The sequence below is a fragment of the Pristiophorus japonicus genome, chromosome 20, assembly GCF_044704955.1.
Source record: "Pristiophorus japonicus isolate sPriJap1 chromosome 20, sPriJap1.hap1, whole genome shotgun sequence".
NCBI lineage: Eukaryota > Metazoa > Chordata > Chondrichthyes > Pristiophoridae > Pristiophorus > Pristiophorus japonicus.
In genome coordinates this window covers 22,500,128-22,513,541 of record NC_091996.1, presented here as the reverse complement: position 1 = coordinate 22,513,541, position 13,414 = coordinate 22,500,128, and the positions used below count along the sequence as shown (strand labels likewise).

Genomic DNA, 13,414 nt, shown 5'->3' with positions numbered 1-13,414 from the left:
CCATTGACTTCAATTTTACTAGGGCACCTTGATGTCACACTCGGTCAAAAGCTGCCTTGATATCAAGGCCAGTCACTCTCACCTCACCTCTGGAATTCAGCTCTTTTGTCCATGGTTGGACCAAGGCTGTAATGAGGTCTGGAGCAGTAGTCTTGGCAGAACCCAAACTGAGCATCAGTGAGCAGGTTATTGGTGAGAAAGTGCCGCTTGATAGCACTGTCGACGACACCTTCCCTCACTTTGCTGATGATTGAGAGTAGACTGATGGGTGGTAATTGGTCGGATTTGATTTGTCCTGCTTTTTGTGGACAGGACCTACCTGGGCAGTTTTTCACATTGTCGGGTAGATGCCAGTGTCGCAGCTGTACTGGAACAGCTTGTCTAGAGGTGCGGCTAGTTCTGGAGCACAAGTCTTCAGCACAACTGCCAAAATGTTGTCTGGACCCATAGCCTTTGCTGTATCCAGTGCACTCAGCCACTTCCTGATATCACGTGGAATTCATCAAATTGGCTGAAGATTGGCTTCTGTGATGGTGGGGACCTCGGGAGAAGGCTGATATGAAAATCCACTTAGCACTTCTGGCTGAAGATGATTGCAAACACTTCAACATCCAGTTGCCAAGTATCAATAATGGAGCACAAATCACTTTGGCCATAGAAGGATGTGTGATGCAGCAGTAGCTTGAAAGTGGAGAGGCGAGAATTTGTAATTATTGAAAGTTTCAAAATGAAGTCAACTTATTAGTCTGTATTTATTTTAAAATATATAATTTATATAACAATGATATATTAAAAGTCTTGTATATAACATGCACCTTCAGCAGGTGTTATACTTTCTGTAATCACACATTCTTGATAATGGCCCGGATTTGGGTCACTGGCAAAAGAACGACGCTCGTCGTTGATCACGCTTGCAGTTGCCCACAGATTTTTTGTTGGCTTTTGTGAAGCAACTTACTGTAATTAAAGATCCATTTTAGCACGGTGCCCTCTACAGGAGCTCTGGGGCTTGTGTGAGCAGATCAAGTAACAGCGTGTCTCCTCAACCAATTAGATTGAAAAATCCTCAGACACACAGAGTCTAAGCCAGGAAATATAAAATAGAATATTTAATTCAATGTAAAATCATGTACAGAAAGCAATATAAAGAGAAGGAAAAAAAAGATGGGATTAAGAGAGAGATGAGATGGAAAGCAAAAGTAAACAAAAAAGTTTATTTTAATTTTTAGTTTATTAAATTTCCCAACAATAATTAAAATCTGAAGGAATGAGACTCCTTTCTGCGTTTAACTGCACATGTACAGACTCCGGAAGGTGCCGTCTGATTTACTCCAGCAAAAACGATGAGCGTTGTTGGCCTTACTGTTGTTCTTAACGCAAAACCTGGGCCAATATTATTATTGTTGGGTCTTTAATACTTTTATGAATGACTCCATGAGGTCTAGTATTGTACTTGAGCTGTTGTGACCTTAGTTCCATTTATTGTAACTCCAGAGTGAAGCACAAGCATGGTGGGCAGTCTTTTATACTGGGCCCTGCACACCTATGCAGGTGCCCCTCAGGTCTCCCATCGCAGTGCCCTCTGGTGGCACACCTTATGTGACTATACAGTTAGCATACATGGATTACACACATGACCATTATCAAGCACTGTATCCTCTGATTCATCATGAGCAAAACCACGGTGAGTTGCTGGCGTGCCTGAATATATTTTATGCATTGGTCATGCTGCAGACATCACATTTAAAATAAAACAGCAACAAATCAAAAATGACCAAAAAGATAAATGAACAGCTAGTTGTCAGCTACTGTTTTTATATCTGTATATAACCTAGAGAGGTTGTTCAGTCTAGCAGCTTCCAGTGAGAACCACAATTAATCTCTAATGGACCTCAGGACCTAGTTATACCACTTCCCCTTAATGTGACTGGTCAGGTAAGCAACTAAACATTAAACTGGTGCTGCAAATGCCAGACTAATTGAACAACACCAAACAAGATAAGCTAGTACCTGTATAAAAATCTTGCATCTAGCTGGGGTCCATCGCACTTCAAAGTGGCAAAAGCAGATTAAGAAAGCCAGTCATTTCATACTGCTTTCTTCTCTCTTGGAGTTGGAAATATACAGGCACATTTCAATGTGCAAACTTGCCAAGAATTAACTTGTAATTGGCCTCAGGATATTTAAAGCGATTAAACTTTGTGGCGTTAAAGAAGCTGACCAGTTTAAACATAGCTCTACTTAAACAGCAGATAAATACTTTGTGCATTACATGGTAGAACACTCTTGTCTCTATAAAAACAGTGTTTCGTATGATCTGCCATGAGCAATGCCATAGGAGATTCACAATTTGGCATATATTTCATAGGCTTTGCTCACCCAAGGAAAGCAGAAACAAGATTTCAAATGACCCATATATTTCAGTAACAACAACTACTTGTATTTATATAGCACCTTTGACATAGTCAAATGTTCCAAGGCATTTCACAGGAGTATTATAAGACAAGCATTTGACACCAAGCCACATGAGGAGAAATTAGTGCAGATGACCAAAAGCTTGGTCAAAGAGCTAGGTTTTAAGCAGCATCTTAAAGGAGGACGGAGAAGTTTAGGGAGGGAATTCCAGAGCTTAAGGCCTAGGCAACAGAAGACACGGCCACCAATGGTTGGGGGATTATAATCAGGGATGCTCAAGAGGGCAGAATTAGAAGAGCACAGTTATCTTGTGGGTGGTTGTCAGGCTGGAGGAGATTACAGAGATAGGGAGGGTCAAGGCCATGGAGGATTTGAAAACAAGGATGAGAATTTTGAAATCGAGGCATTGCTTAAGCAGGAGCCAATGTAGGTCAGCGAGCACAGGGGTGATGGATGAGCGGGACTTGGTGCGAGTTAGGACATGAGCAGCCAACTTTTGGATGACTTCACGTTTACGTAGGGTAGAACGTGGGAGGCCAGCCAGGAGTGCGTTGGAATGGAGGTAACAAGGCATGGTTGAGAGTTTCAGCAGCGGATGAGCTGAGGCAGTGGCAGAGATGCACAATGTTACAGAGGTGGAAACAGGCGGTCTTAGTTAAGCCGCGGATATGTGGTCGGAAGCTCATTTCAGGGTCAAATATGACACCAAGGTTGCGAACAGTATGGTTCAGCCTCTGGAACAGAAAACCGATTAATATTTTTTTGGCAGCCACCTTCTTTTATATGATATTTGCCACAGTTTTTGAGGTGCTCAATGTTTACATGAAGACTATTTGTTATTTATATTTCACTTATCTTGTAGGAGTGAGTTCATTTATCTAACAGGTCGGAGGCGGGGGCCACTTTACAAAATGTAACATGAAAATATTTAATTTTATTTATCTAAGGAACATGCATTTGTTTTCTTTTTGTCTGTGAATAACCCTACAGTATATGAAGTAGCAAGATTAGAAAAATATCATTGGATACACAGTAAGCAGGGGGAGAGCTGATCTATCTCAGTACAGATGGCTGTTTGTGTGGTGGGACAGTTTAAGTGATGTCAATGTACATATGGTGAATATAGCGATTTGCTCAGTCTTCCTGAAGTCCCAGTATTGGAGATTTGCACAGAGAGTGAAATATTGAATTACACAGGATGAAAAAATAAATCTAACCCAGTCACTGTGGTATCTCTTTAGTCCAGCATGTTTAAATTATACATTTCTTCTTGTTCCCCCCTGCTCCCACAGACTGCTTTCTGTCATGTATCCCCTACCTGCATTGGGGTGATAGTTTCTCTGATCATTGTCAGAAAGTCAGCTGAGCTGAGCGATACCAGTTTTTTTTTCCTCTTGAAAAGCAGTATCATGCTTAGCTGTGATAATGCTTCTTAAAGAACTGACAAAAGTTCCACCTAATTCAGGGAAATCATCATCATCATAGGCGGTCCCTCGAACGAAGATGACTTGCTTCCCCGAGAGTTCACAGATGTTTCAATGAAGGACTCGATGTTCCAGTCCTGAACTCCAGTTGATGGGGTGGAAGATGCCTGTGCGTGAATTTTTTTAACGTGTGGTGACCGTTGCACATCAGCCACCACACGGGCTTGACAGAGCTCGGCCTTTATCCAGTGGCAAGGATTAACCAGGATGACTGGAGACCTGTTCTGCTGCACGGACCTAGTGCGCACACGTATCACAGTGTGGGCAGGCCCATGCTGCCCCTGCTCCCTGGGCTCTTCTGGGCCCCGTACCCTCATTCGCCGCACTTTTGCCCACGATGTTCCAGGGCCCGGCGCTCCAGCTCTATTTATAGCCCTGACCTGCGGTGGTGTTCATATGTATCGAATGTCAGGCAATCCTGAAACTCAAATTCAGCACTTTCTGGTTTGAAGTCAAACACACATGATATGGGATGGCGAGTCCGGGGACATGGAGGCAGGGCTTCATTGCCATAATGTTTATCTGATCTGTAATGATCCATTACCCGGCCGGTGAGTGGCTGTGGGGCATTCGTGCAGCAGGAGACCGCAGCTGGTGAACTGAGAGATTCAAATAAGTGGTGATGGGGGCTCTGGCCGCAGTCGGGGGCGGGGGGGTGCAGAGGGAAAAACCAATGACAAAGGAGGCCCAAGGCTTCATTGTGGCAATTCGCATGTTTCATATTTACATTATATAGTTATCATTCAACACTGATTTGATTATCTCTGCAACCAAAGATCCATACTCCCTAACTTGCTACTCTCCCTAACTTTTTCAGATCAATGGGTTTTTCTCAGCCAGGTGTTCATCTTCAAGTAAGGCTTTAAGGCCTCCCTAACAAAGGGAGCTTTTGCCTGTTCTGTGTCTGTGCAATACTTCAGTTTTAACAAGTTATTTTTTCATAGACCTGTACACTCCCCAACTTTGTTATCTTCTACCATTCCATACCAATCTCCTGCTTCTGAAAAGGATGATGTAATCCCTTCTACAGAGCTTGTTATCAACTACTTAATAACGTTTAATTTTAAAAGGTTCACAGTGGCAGAAGGTGGGTAGTGGTGTTCCACAAGGATCAGTGCTGGGACCACTATTGTTCACAATTTATGTTAACGATTTAGACCTTGGAATCAAAAACACAATTTCTAAATTTGCGTATGGCACCAAATTGGGGGCGATAATCAATACTGAGGAGGACCATAACAAAATCCAGGAAGACATTAATAAACTTGCAGAATGGGCATATAATTGGCAAATAAAGTTCAACACAGATAAATGAGAGGTATTGCATTTTGGTTGGAAGAATGGGGAGGTCACTTATTACTTGGAAGGTGAGAGTCTAGGTGGGGTAGAGGAACAAAGGAATCTCAGAGTACATATACACAAATCGCTAAAAATTGCGACACAGGTTAGCAAGGCCATAAAAAAGCAAACCAAGCACTAGGGTTTATTTCTAGAGGTATAGAATTGAAAAATAGGGATGTAATGCTAAACCTGTATCAAACCTTGGTTAGACCACACTTAGAGCACTGCTTACACTTCTGGTCGTCATATTATAAAAATGATATAGAGACACTGGAGAGGATGCAGAGAAGACTTTCAAGGATGATAGCAGAAATGCGAGGGTATACATATCAGGAAAGGATGAACAGGCTGGGTCTCTTTTCTCTTGAAAAAAGAAAACTGAGGGGTGACGTAATAGAGGTCTTTAAAATTTTGATAGAGTTGATACGGAGAGAATGTTCACTTGTGGGGAAGAGCATAACTAGAGGCCATCAATATCAAATAGTCGCAAAGAAATCCAATAGGGAATTCAGAAGAAACTTCTTTACCCAAAGAGTGGTGAGAATGTGGAACTCACTATCACAGGGAGTGGTTGAAACGAATAGTATCGATGCAAATAAAGGGAGGCTAAACAAGCATATGAGGGAGAAAGGAATAGAGGGTTATGCTAATCGATTTAGATGATGAAAGATGGGAGGAAGCTCAAGTGGTGTACAAATGGACTGGTTGGCCGAATGGTCTGTTTCTGTGCTGTATATTCTATGCAATGTAATATAATTAGGTTTATTGTCCTACCTGTACATTGCTTTAAGATCAGTATTAATTCAACAGTTCAGTGGCTACTGCATCTAACAGGCAAAGCTAAAAACTAACATTACTACAATACAAAGAAATCAATAGCAATATAATATTAGCAGACTTCATGTCTGATTAACCATTTTCTTACATCCAGAAACATATCTAATTACCTCTTGAACCCATTTATACCGTCCACTTCTGTAGCCTTCTTGGATAACAATTCTACAAGACTATAGGGTAGTTTTTTCTGTTACTTTCTTTGGGTATATTTGATTACCTGGACGCAAAGTACAAGAAAAAGTGGATAGGGGGATCAACCACTGTAACGGAGCTTGTCCAATTTTAACATCCATTTAAATTAAATATGCCCACACGCAATAACAGGAAATTCTACTCTGTCAATGAATCTTCTGCCTGACTTCCCTTCTTAGTTGTAACTTCCTTATTTTTAAATTGGGTCTTGCATCTGAAATACTGAATGAAACCAAGTTCTCAACACTGCTGGTGATTCTTTGTTAAATTGTGAAATTATGCTGTTCATTTTGGGGTGAATTTTTAAGCCCCAAAAACAGGTGGGTTGGGGTCGAGTGAGATGTAATAAAATGTTTGAATCTCAAACCCGCTGCCGACCCACCCACTTCCCAGTTTAACAGAGGCGGGACAGGGGGCGGGTTGGCAATTTAAATATTTTAATAAGGATGGCAGCGTCTGATTTAGCCGGTTTCCTGGGCATCGGGAAATCCGACAGCTAAAGGGAGGTGAGGACAACTTCGGGGACCAGAGGAGTTGGAGTGCTTCCCCCCCCCCCCTCCCCCACACGCCGGCATTCCAAGTTTCAGCCCCTCTTTTCCCCCACCACCACCAACCCCCTCCCCGCCACAGAAACACCTGAGGTCTGGGATCTTATTCCCCCACCCCAGGGCCGTTGATAACCCCTTTCCTTCCCTCCCTCCCCCCCCCCCCCCCACCCCATGCTCCCAGTAGCAGCTGTAGGTTCCCTATCTGCAGCTGTAGCCTGCTCTGGAGTGCTTCCTGAGCAACTGGGAGAGAAGCCCGTCAATGGGGCTGACTTCCAGAAGTGTATCCTGTACGTGTGTGGGACTTCCGGATTTCCCATACAAAATTCCCCCTCTCCCCGGCCCTTTCTGCTGGTTGGCAGACAGGAAGCAGAGAGTCGGGATGGGCGGGTCATTTTCGGGGTGGGGGCGGTGGCTTGTGGAGTGCCGCAGGGCTCGGTGCAGAAGCCCCAGCTGTTTGCAGTGTGCATTGATGATTTGGATGAGGGAATTGAGTGTGGTGTCTCCGGGTTTGCGGATGGCGCTGGGCTGGGGGGCTGCAGAGTGGCTTGGACAGGTTGGGTGAATGGGCAAATGCATGGCAGATGCAGTATAATATGAATAAATGTGAGGTTATCCATTTTGGGGGCAAAAACACAAAGGCAGAATATTATCTGAGTGGCGGCAGATTAGGAAAACGGGAGGTGCAATGAGACCTGGGTGTCATAGTACATCAGTCATTGAAAGTTGGCATGCAGGTACAGCAGGCGGTGAAGAAGGCAAATGGTATGTTTGCCTTCATAGCTAGGAAATTTGAGTATAGGAGCAGGGAGGTCTTACTGCAGTTGTACAGGGCCTTGGTGAGGCTTCACCTGGAATATTGTGTCCAGTTTTGGTCTCCTAATCTGAGGAAGGACGTCCTTGCTGTTGAGGGAGTGCAGCGAAGGTTCACCAGACTGATTCCCGGGATGGCTGGACTGACAATGAGGAGAGACTGGATTGACTGGGCCTTTATTCATTGGAGTTTAGAAGGATGAGAGGGGATTTCATAGAAACATATAAAATTCTGACGGGACTGGACAAGTTAGATGCAGGAAGAATGTTCCCGATGTTGGGGAAGTCCAGAACCAGGGGACACAGTCTAAGGATAAGGGGTAAGCCATTTAGGACTGAAATGAGGAGAAATTTCTTAACTCAGAGTTGTTAACCTGTGGAATTCCCTACTGCAGAGAGTTGTTGATGCTAGTTCATTGGATATATTCAAGAGGGAGTTAGATATGGCCCTTACGGCTAAAGGGATCAAGGGGTATGGAGAGAAAGCAGGAAAGGGGTACTGAGGGAATGATCAGCCATGATCATATTGAATGGTGGTGCAGGCTCGAAGGGCCGAAAGGCCTAATCCTGCACCTATTTTCTATGTTTCTATGTTTCTATGTTTCCCCTGCCTACGCAACCCACTCCATATCAATATTTGGACCTTTGTCTCTGAATGTTGTTTTAAGTTACTTCATATTGCACTCTGATAGATCTGCATATGTTCTATTTTGCCTCAAAAGATGCAATATACTCTTGTAAAGTAGAATTGATAAGTTGAACTAGAAGCTCAGAGCTAAAGGGAGCCATTGAAAGCTGGGGTCTGATTATACTTCAATACTTTATTTCCACATATAGATCGCACCCCACTGAATATTCAGCAGAACACGCCAGAGAGGAGATAATTGAAGCTGAAGCACAAGGCATGGCCGACCCCCTGTCTGGCACAGAGCAGAACTGGTCTCCCCTCTGCCTGAAGCAAGTCTATCCTAAGTATACCAGACAGTTCAGCTACCTGCTGATTGTGGAACGTATTGCTCTCCTGTTTATCAGATTCCTGGGCATTAAAGGAACTATGAAGCTTGGTCCAACAGGGTTTCGGACCTTCATCAGGTCAGTGAATGTTGCTGATGTGCCTTATATTCAACATAATACAGGTACAGCCTTTAGCATCAGATTTTGTTTTCCTGAGGCATACATCAGAAAAGTGGGGAGTTTATTTGGTGGAAAATGTTTAACAGCCACTCTTACTGGATTTCTGTTGTTTGCTTGTTCACAATATCCGCAGAATCTTTCACTTGCTGTAAGAAATGTAATTCCGATGCAGCAAAACGCACCAGCGAGAAAGTGAAATATGATTTATAGCACATCAGTGCACCAAAGATCCATAGCACTGCATCTGATCAGTAATCCAGAATTGTCATCTACATTTCTGTCAAGTTAAATTCAAAAACTAACATTAAAATCACAACCAAAAAAAAACGCACTGTTAAATCTTTTGGATAGATTCGGTATATAAATACACATTACATTTTCACTTCTGAGGCGACAAAAAGCAATTACACCTTCATGGATGGCCCGTGTTTTTTTTGGCAGTGTCACATCAGAGACCGAATAACTTGCTAGTTTCCCATGTCCATAATGAATATTTTTTACCCAATAATCATATTTCACAAATTAAAACCAAATGTTCTTGGAAAAACTATTCTTAGTAACCAGTGCAGCTATCAACACTTCTGCGGTGATATTTAATGGCCAGTTTGGTCCCATTCTATCTCATCAGTTTCACACTTCAAAATAAACTGCTCATGATAAATACAGCAGCAACAACTTGCATTTATATAAAAGCAAAATACTGTGGATGCTGGAAATCTGAAATAAAAACATAAAATGCATGAAACACAGTCAGGCAGCATCTGTGGAGAGAGAAACCAAGTTAACTTTTCAGGCTGATGATGTTTCATCAGAACTGAAAGAAGTTAGAGATTTAACGGTTTATAAGCAAGTCCTGAGCCAATATAAGCTCAAGGAACAGCTCTCATCTTTCTAATAGGCATTTTACATCCTTCCTGCCTCAACATTGAGTTCAACAACTTCAGATCATAACCACTGCTTCCCTTTTCTCAGACAGCAGATGCTGGTAATGGTTCTGCTGTTGCCATTTGCAACCTTCTCTGGACCCATCTTTTGCTTATTTCTTGTCCCATTTATTAGTCCCACTGGTTGACTAATGTCCTTTAGAGAAGGAAATCTATTGCCCTTACCTGGTCAGGCTTAAATGTGTCTCCAGTCCCACACAAATGTGGTTGACTCTTGACTATCCTCTGAAGTGACTTAGCAAGCTATTCGGTTGTGTCAAACCACTCTCAGGGCAACTGCCAATCAGCAATAAATTATGGCCTTGCTGGCGACGCCCACATCCTGAGAATGAATTAAAAAAGATGAATTAAGTGTTTGTGGTGATAAAGTTATTCTGTGATTATAAGTTGATGTCTTTGTTACATTTTGATTGTTTAATGGGCTTGCTCCTCCCTAGCCCTGTAACCACCTCTAGTTATATAACCCTCACAACTCTCCGTTCTTCCAACTCTGGTCTCTTGTGCGCCCCCAACTCCCTTCACCCCATTATTGGCAGCCGTGCCATCAGACATCTAGACCTTAAGCTCTGGTATTCCCTCCCTAAACGTCTCCACCTGTCAACTTTCCTTTAAGACGCCCCTTAAAACCTACCTCTTTGACCAAGCTTTTCGTCATTTATCCTTTGTCTCAGTGTCAATTTTTGTCTGATTACACTCCAATAATAAATGGGAGACAATATTATTTTTAATTTATTTCACTATATTATATATTACAGAATTAACAGGTGCCCCATTCACAGTGTTCACAGTGAAGCTGCAATCTTTTCCAGTAAGGAGTTGTACATGTGAAATGGAGCTCGGATCATATAAAATGCACCTTAACTGAACAAAACATCTTTTGCATAAGTGTACATTATTTAAATTTGTCACTTTTAGCACACAGCACTGTTTGATGGGATGGGAACACTTTCCCCACATTTCATCTTGTCTATAACAACCAGGTGGCTGCTCTTTTCCACCTATAGGCCATGACCTTAAATCCACCTCTATCATCCAAGGAGCGGAGATGCCTTGCGTAATTAATTCACGAAATGTATTTGAAACATCAAGAAAGGAAGCCACGTGTATTGTTTCAATTTTCAGTATTCATTGCCTGGAGATGGAGCTGTTTAAATTGCAGCACCAATCATGTTTTTTTACAGGCAAAATGATGAATCTAAAAATATTTCTTGGTGAAATGTTAGAGACTGCATATATTACCATTAAGTTCCCAATAATTATGGGTTGCTGCTTATTGCTTGTGTATTGTAGGACCTGTAAACTCAGCAGCACCAACCTGTCCATGGCATCCGTTGATATTTTGTACATTGATATCGCACGGCGATGGAACATCATTCGCGGAGAGCGAGGAGAATCTGGTAAATAAATTTATTCTGCCGTTCTTTCTCCCGTTCTTGACTAATTTCATTTGTTATTTCAATGTGGGACTGTCAACCTCTTTATAAATGAACGTTTCACTGTAGTTTTTTATAGAGCTAATTTTATGAGACGGAATAGTGGTCTGTCCACAAGATGAAATCCTGGTAAAAGTTATGCCATAGTATGAAGTCACCAATTAATTACAAGAAAATTTCACCGGAATATGAATCCTCTTATTCTTTTGTCTATTTATAGAGAATATGTGTTGCTTAATGTAATTAGGAATTCTTAAGAGATTAAATATTATGGGCTCAATTTCCCCCAGTAATTTGCGGCTTTTTTTGATACGCGCTGCTTTTTTCGGCCTAAATTTAAAAATCCAAGTTTCCCCAATCTTTGTGCGCCAGCGTAACTCAGTTACAATCTTTTTGGGTTAGTTTTTTTTTGCATCATAATCTGCTGTCTGCACCAGATTTTCACGATTATGCAAGTTTGGCAATTTAACTTTCTCCTAGGGCGACGTATGTGACCACTCCCGAATAACCTTATGGGCACTTAAGAAACATTTAAGTGCCCATAAGGCACATTTAAAAAATCAGCACAGAAAGACGCCATTGTTTTTATGCAAAGTTTTAGGGGGAGTCAAGAACACATAAATATCCATAATCAAGCTTAAATTTTTAAAACTTAAAACGCAGGAAATGAAAGTTTTCATTTTTTTTAAACTGACACACCACCACCAAGCGTCTCCAAACTGGTTTCAAAGGTCGGCGCGTCGGCCGGATGAATCAGTTCGGCTTGAAAAGAAGCCCGGGGAGTGGAGAGGCTGTGGAAGGTGAACGGAAGGCATGAGAAGCCTGCACTACGCATCAAATGAAGACCGGGGGGATGGGGGGGGGTCCCGATCATTACGCCTGCTCAGACCTGGGTGTGGTCCATACTAGGGTGTCGACCTTGGGGAGAGAGAACAAAGAACCTTCTCCGGCCTGCCATTTTGAGCTTCTTGCAAAGGTACAATTTAATCATGGGGACAATATTGACAATGCCATACCTTGAGCAAGCCTTCTGCATGATGGTGCTGTGAGGGAGACAATTGATTCAACGTCATCGCATGAGGAACCTCAGCACGTAGGGTGATGGACAGGAGGCCTTAGTCACGTTGGGTATATCAAGACAGGTGTACGTACCTACACCTGAGTGATGCAGACTGTGTCAGAAGGCTGCGTTTCTGCAAAGAAGTTGTAACCGAGATCTTTGAGTTAGTAAAAGCAGACCTGCAACCGAGAAGCGTCAGGAGGACTGCTTTGTCAGTTAAAGTAAAGGTTACAGCTGCACTTTCATTCTGTGCATCTGGATCATTCCAGACTACAACTGGGGATGCGTGCACCATTCCTCAATATGCAACATATATCTGCATTCGGCAGGTGACTGCTGCACTATATGCCCAGAGGAATGACTACATAAGGTTCCCCGTGACCGCCCAGGCAATGCGTGAAAGGGCTGTGGGCTTCTCCAGGATTGCTCGTTTTCCAAAGGTACAGGGCTGCATTGATTGTCCCCAGATCGCCTTGCGAGCACCTTTTGGAGGATTCCGAGATGCACAGGAACAGAAAAGGCTTCCACTCCATTAATGTGTAGCTCGTGTGTGATGACATGCATTGCATCATGTCAGTTGATACAAGATACCCTGGGAGCACCCATCAGGTGTTCGTCCTACACAAGAGCGTTCTATCTGCCATGTTTCAGCAGCAGCCAGAAGGGCAGAGCTGGCTACTGGGAGACAAAGGATACGGCCTCGCCACCTCGCTCAAGAAGCCCCTACGAGTAACCCAGATGTAAGCTGGCCGGGAATACAACATGTCGCACATTGCGACGCACAGCATAATAGAGAGGACCATTGGCATCTTGAAACAGCGTTTCCGATGCCTGGACCATTCCAGAGGCTACTTGCAATACTCCCCTGAGATTGTCGATCAGTTCACTGTTGTGTGCTGCATGCTGTATAACTTAGTCATCATGAGACAGCAGCAGCTGGTAGTAGAAGACCTACCTGAGGTGAGAGTGGCTGATGATGATAAGGAAGATACAGATGATGAGGAGGAGGACGAGGACAAGGAAGCATTGCTTGAACTACCTGAACCCGAAGCACGACGGCGGAGGAGGGCGGGCCGTGGTGCCCTTTTAACGATTGCTCGAGCCTTGCGCCAGCAGCTCATCCGTGAACGCTTTTCTGCCTGATGCTCAGCAACAACTATTCCACATGGACCATGTTCACTGTTTGGACCTGTTCTGTAATGTTGTGTTGTGTTAA

General features: G+C 43.1%; 1 protein-coding gene across 6 annotated transcripts in view; it reads left to right on the top strand.

Annotated features, from left to right (window-relative positions):
• The window catches only part of ttll11 (tubulin tyrosine ligase-like family, member 11), a 247,625-nt gene that overhangs the window by 213,355 nt on the left and 20,856 nt on the right, over nt 1-13,414 (top strand). For all 6 annotated transcript variants that reach the window (XM_070862612.1, XM_070862616.1, XM_070862611.1 and 3 more), the window contains 2 exons: nt 8,465-8,719; nt 10,996-11,102. In XM_070862612.1, the coding sequence (XP_070718713.1) occupies nt 8,465-8,719; nt 10,996-11,102 (362 nt within the window). The remainder of the gene's footprint in view (nt 1-8,464; nt 8,720-10,995; nt 11,103-13,414) is intronic.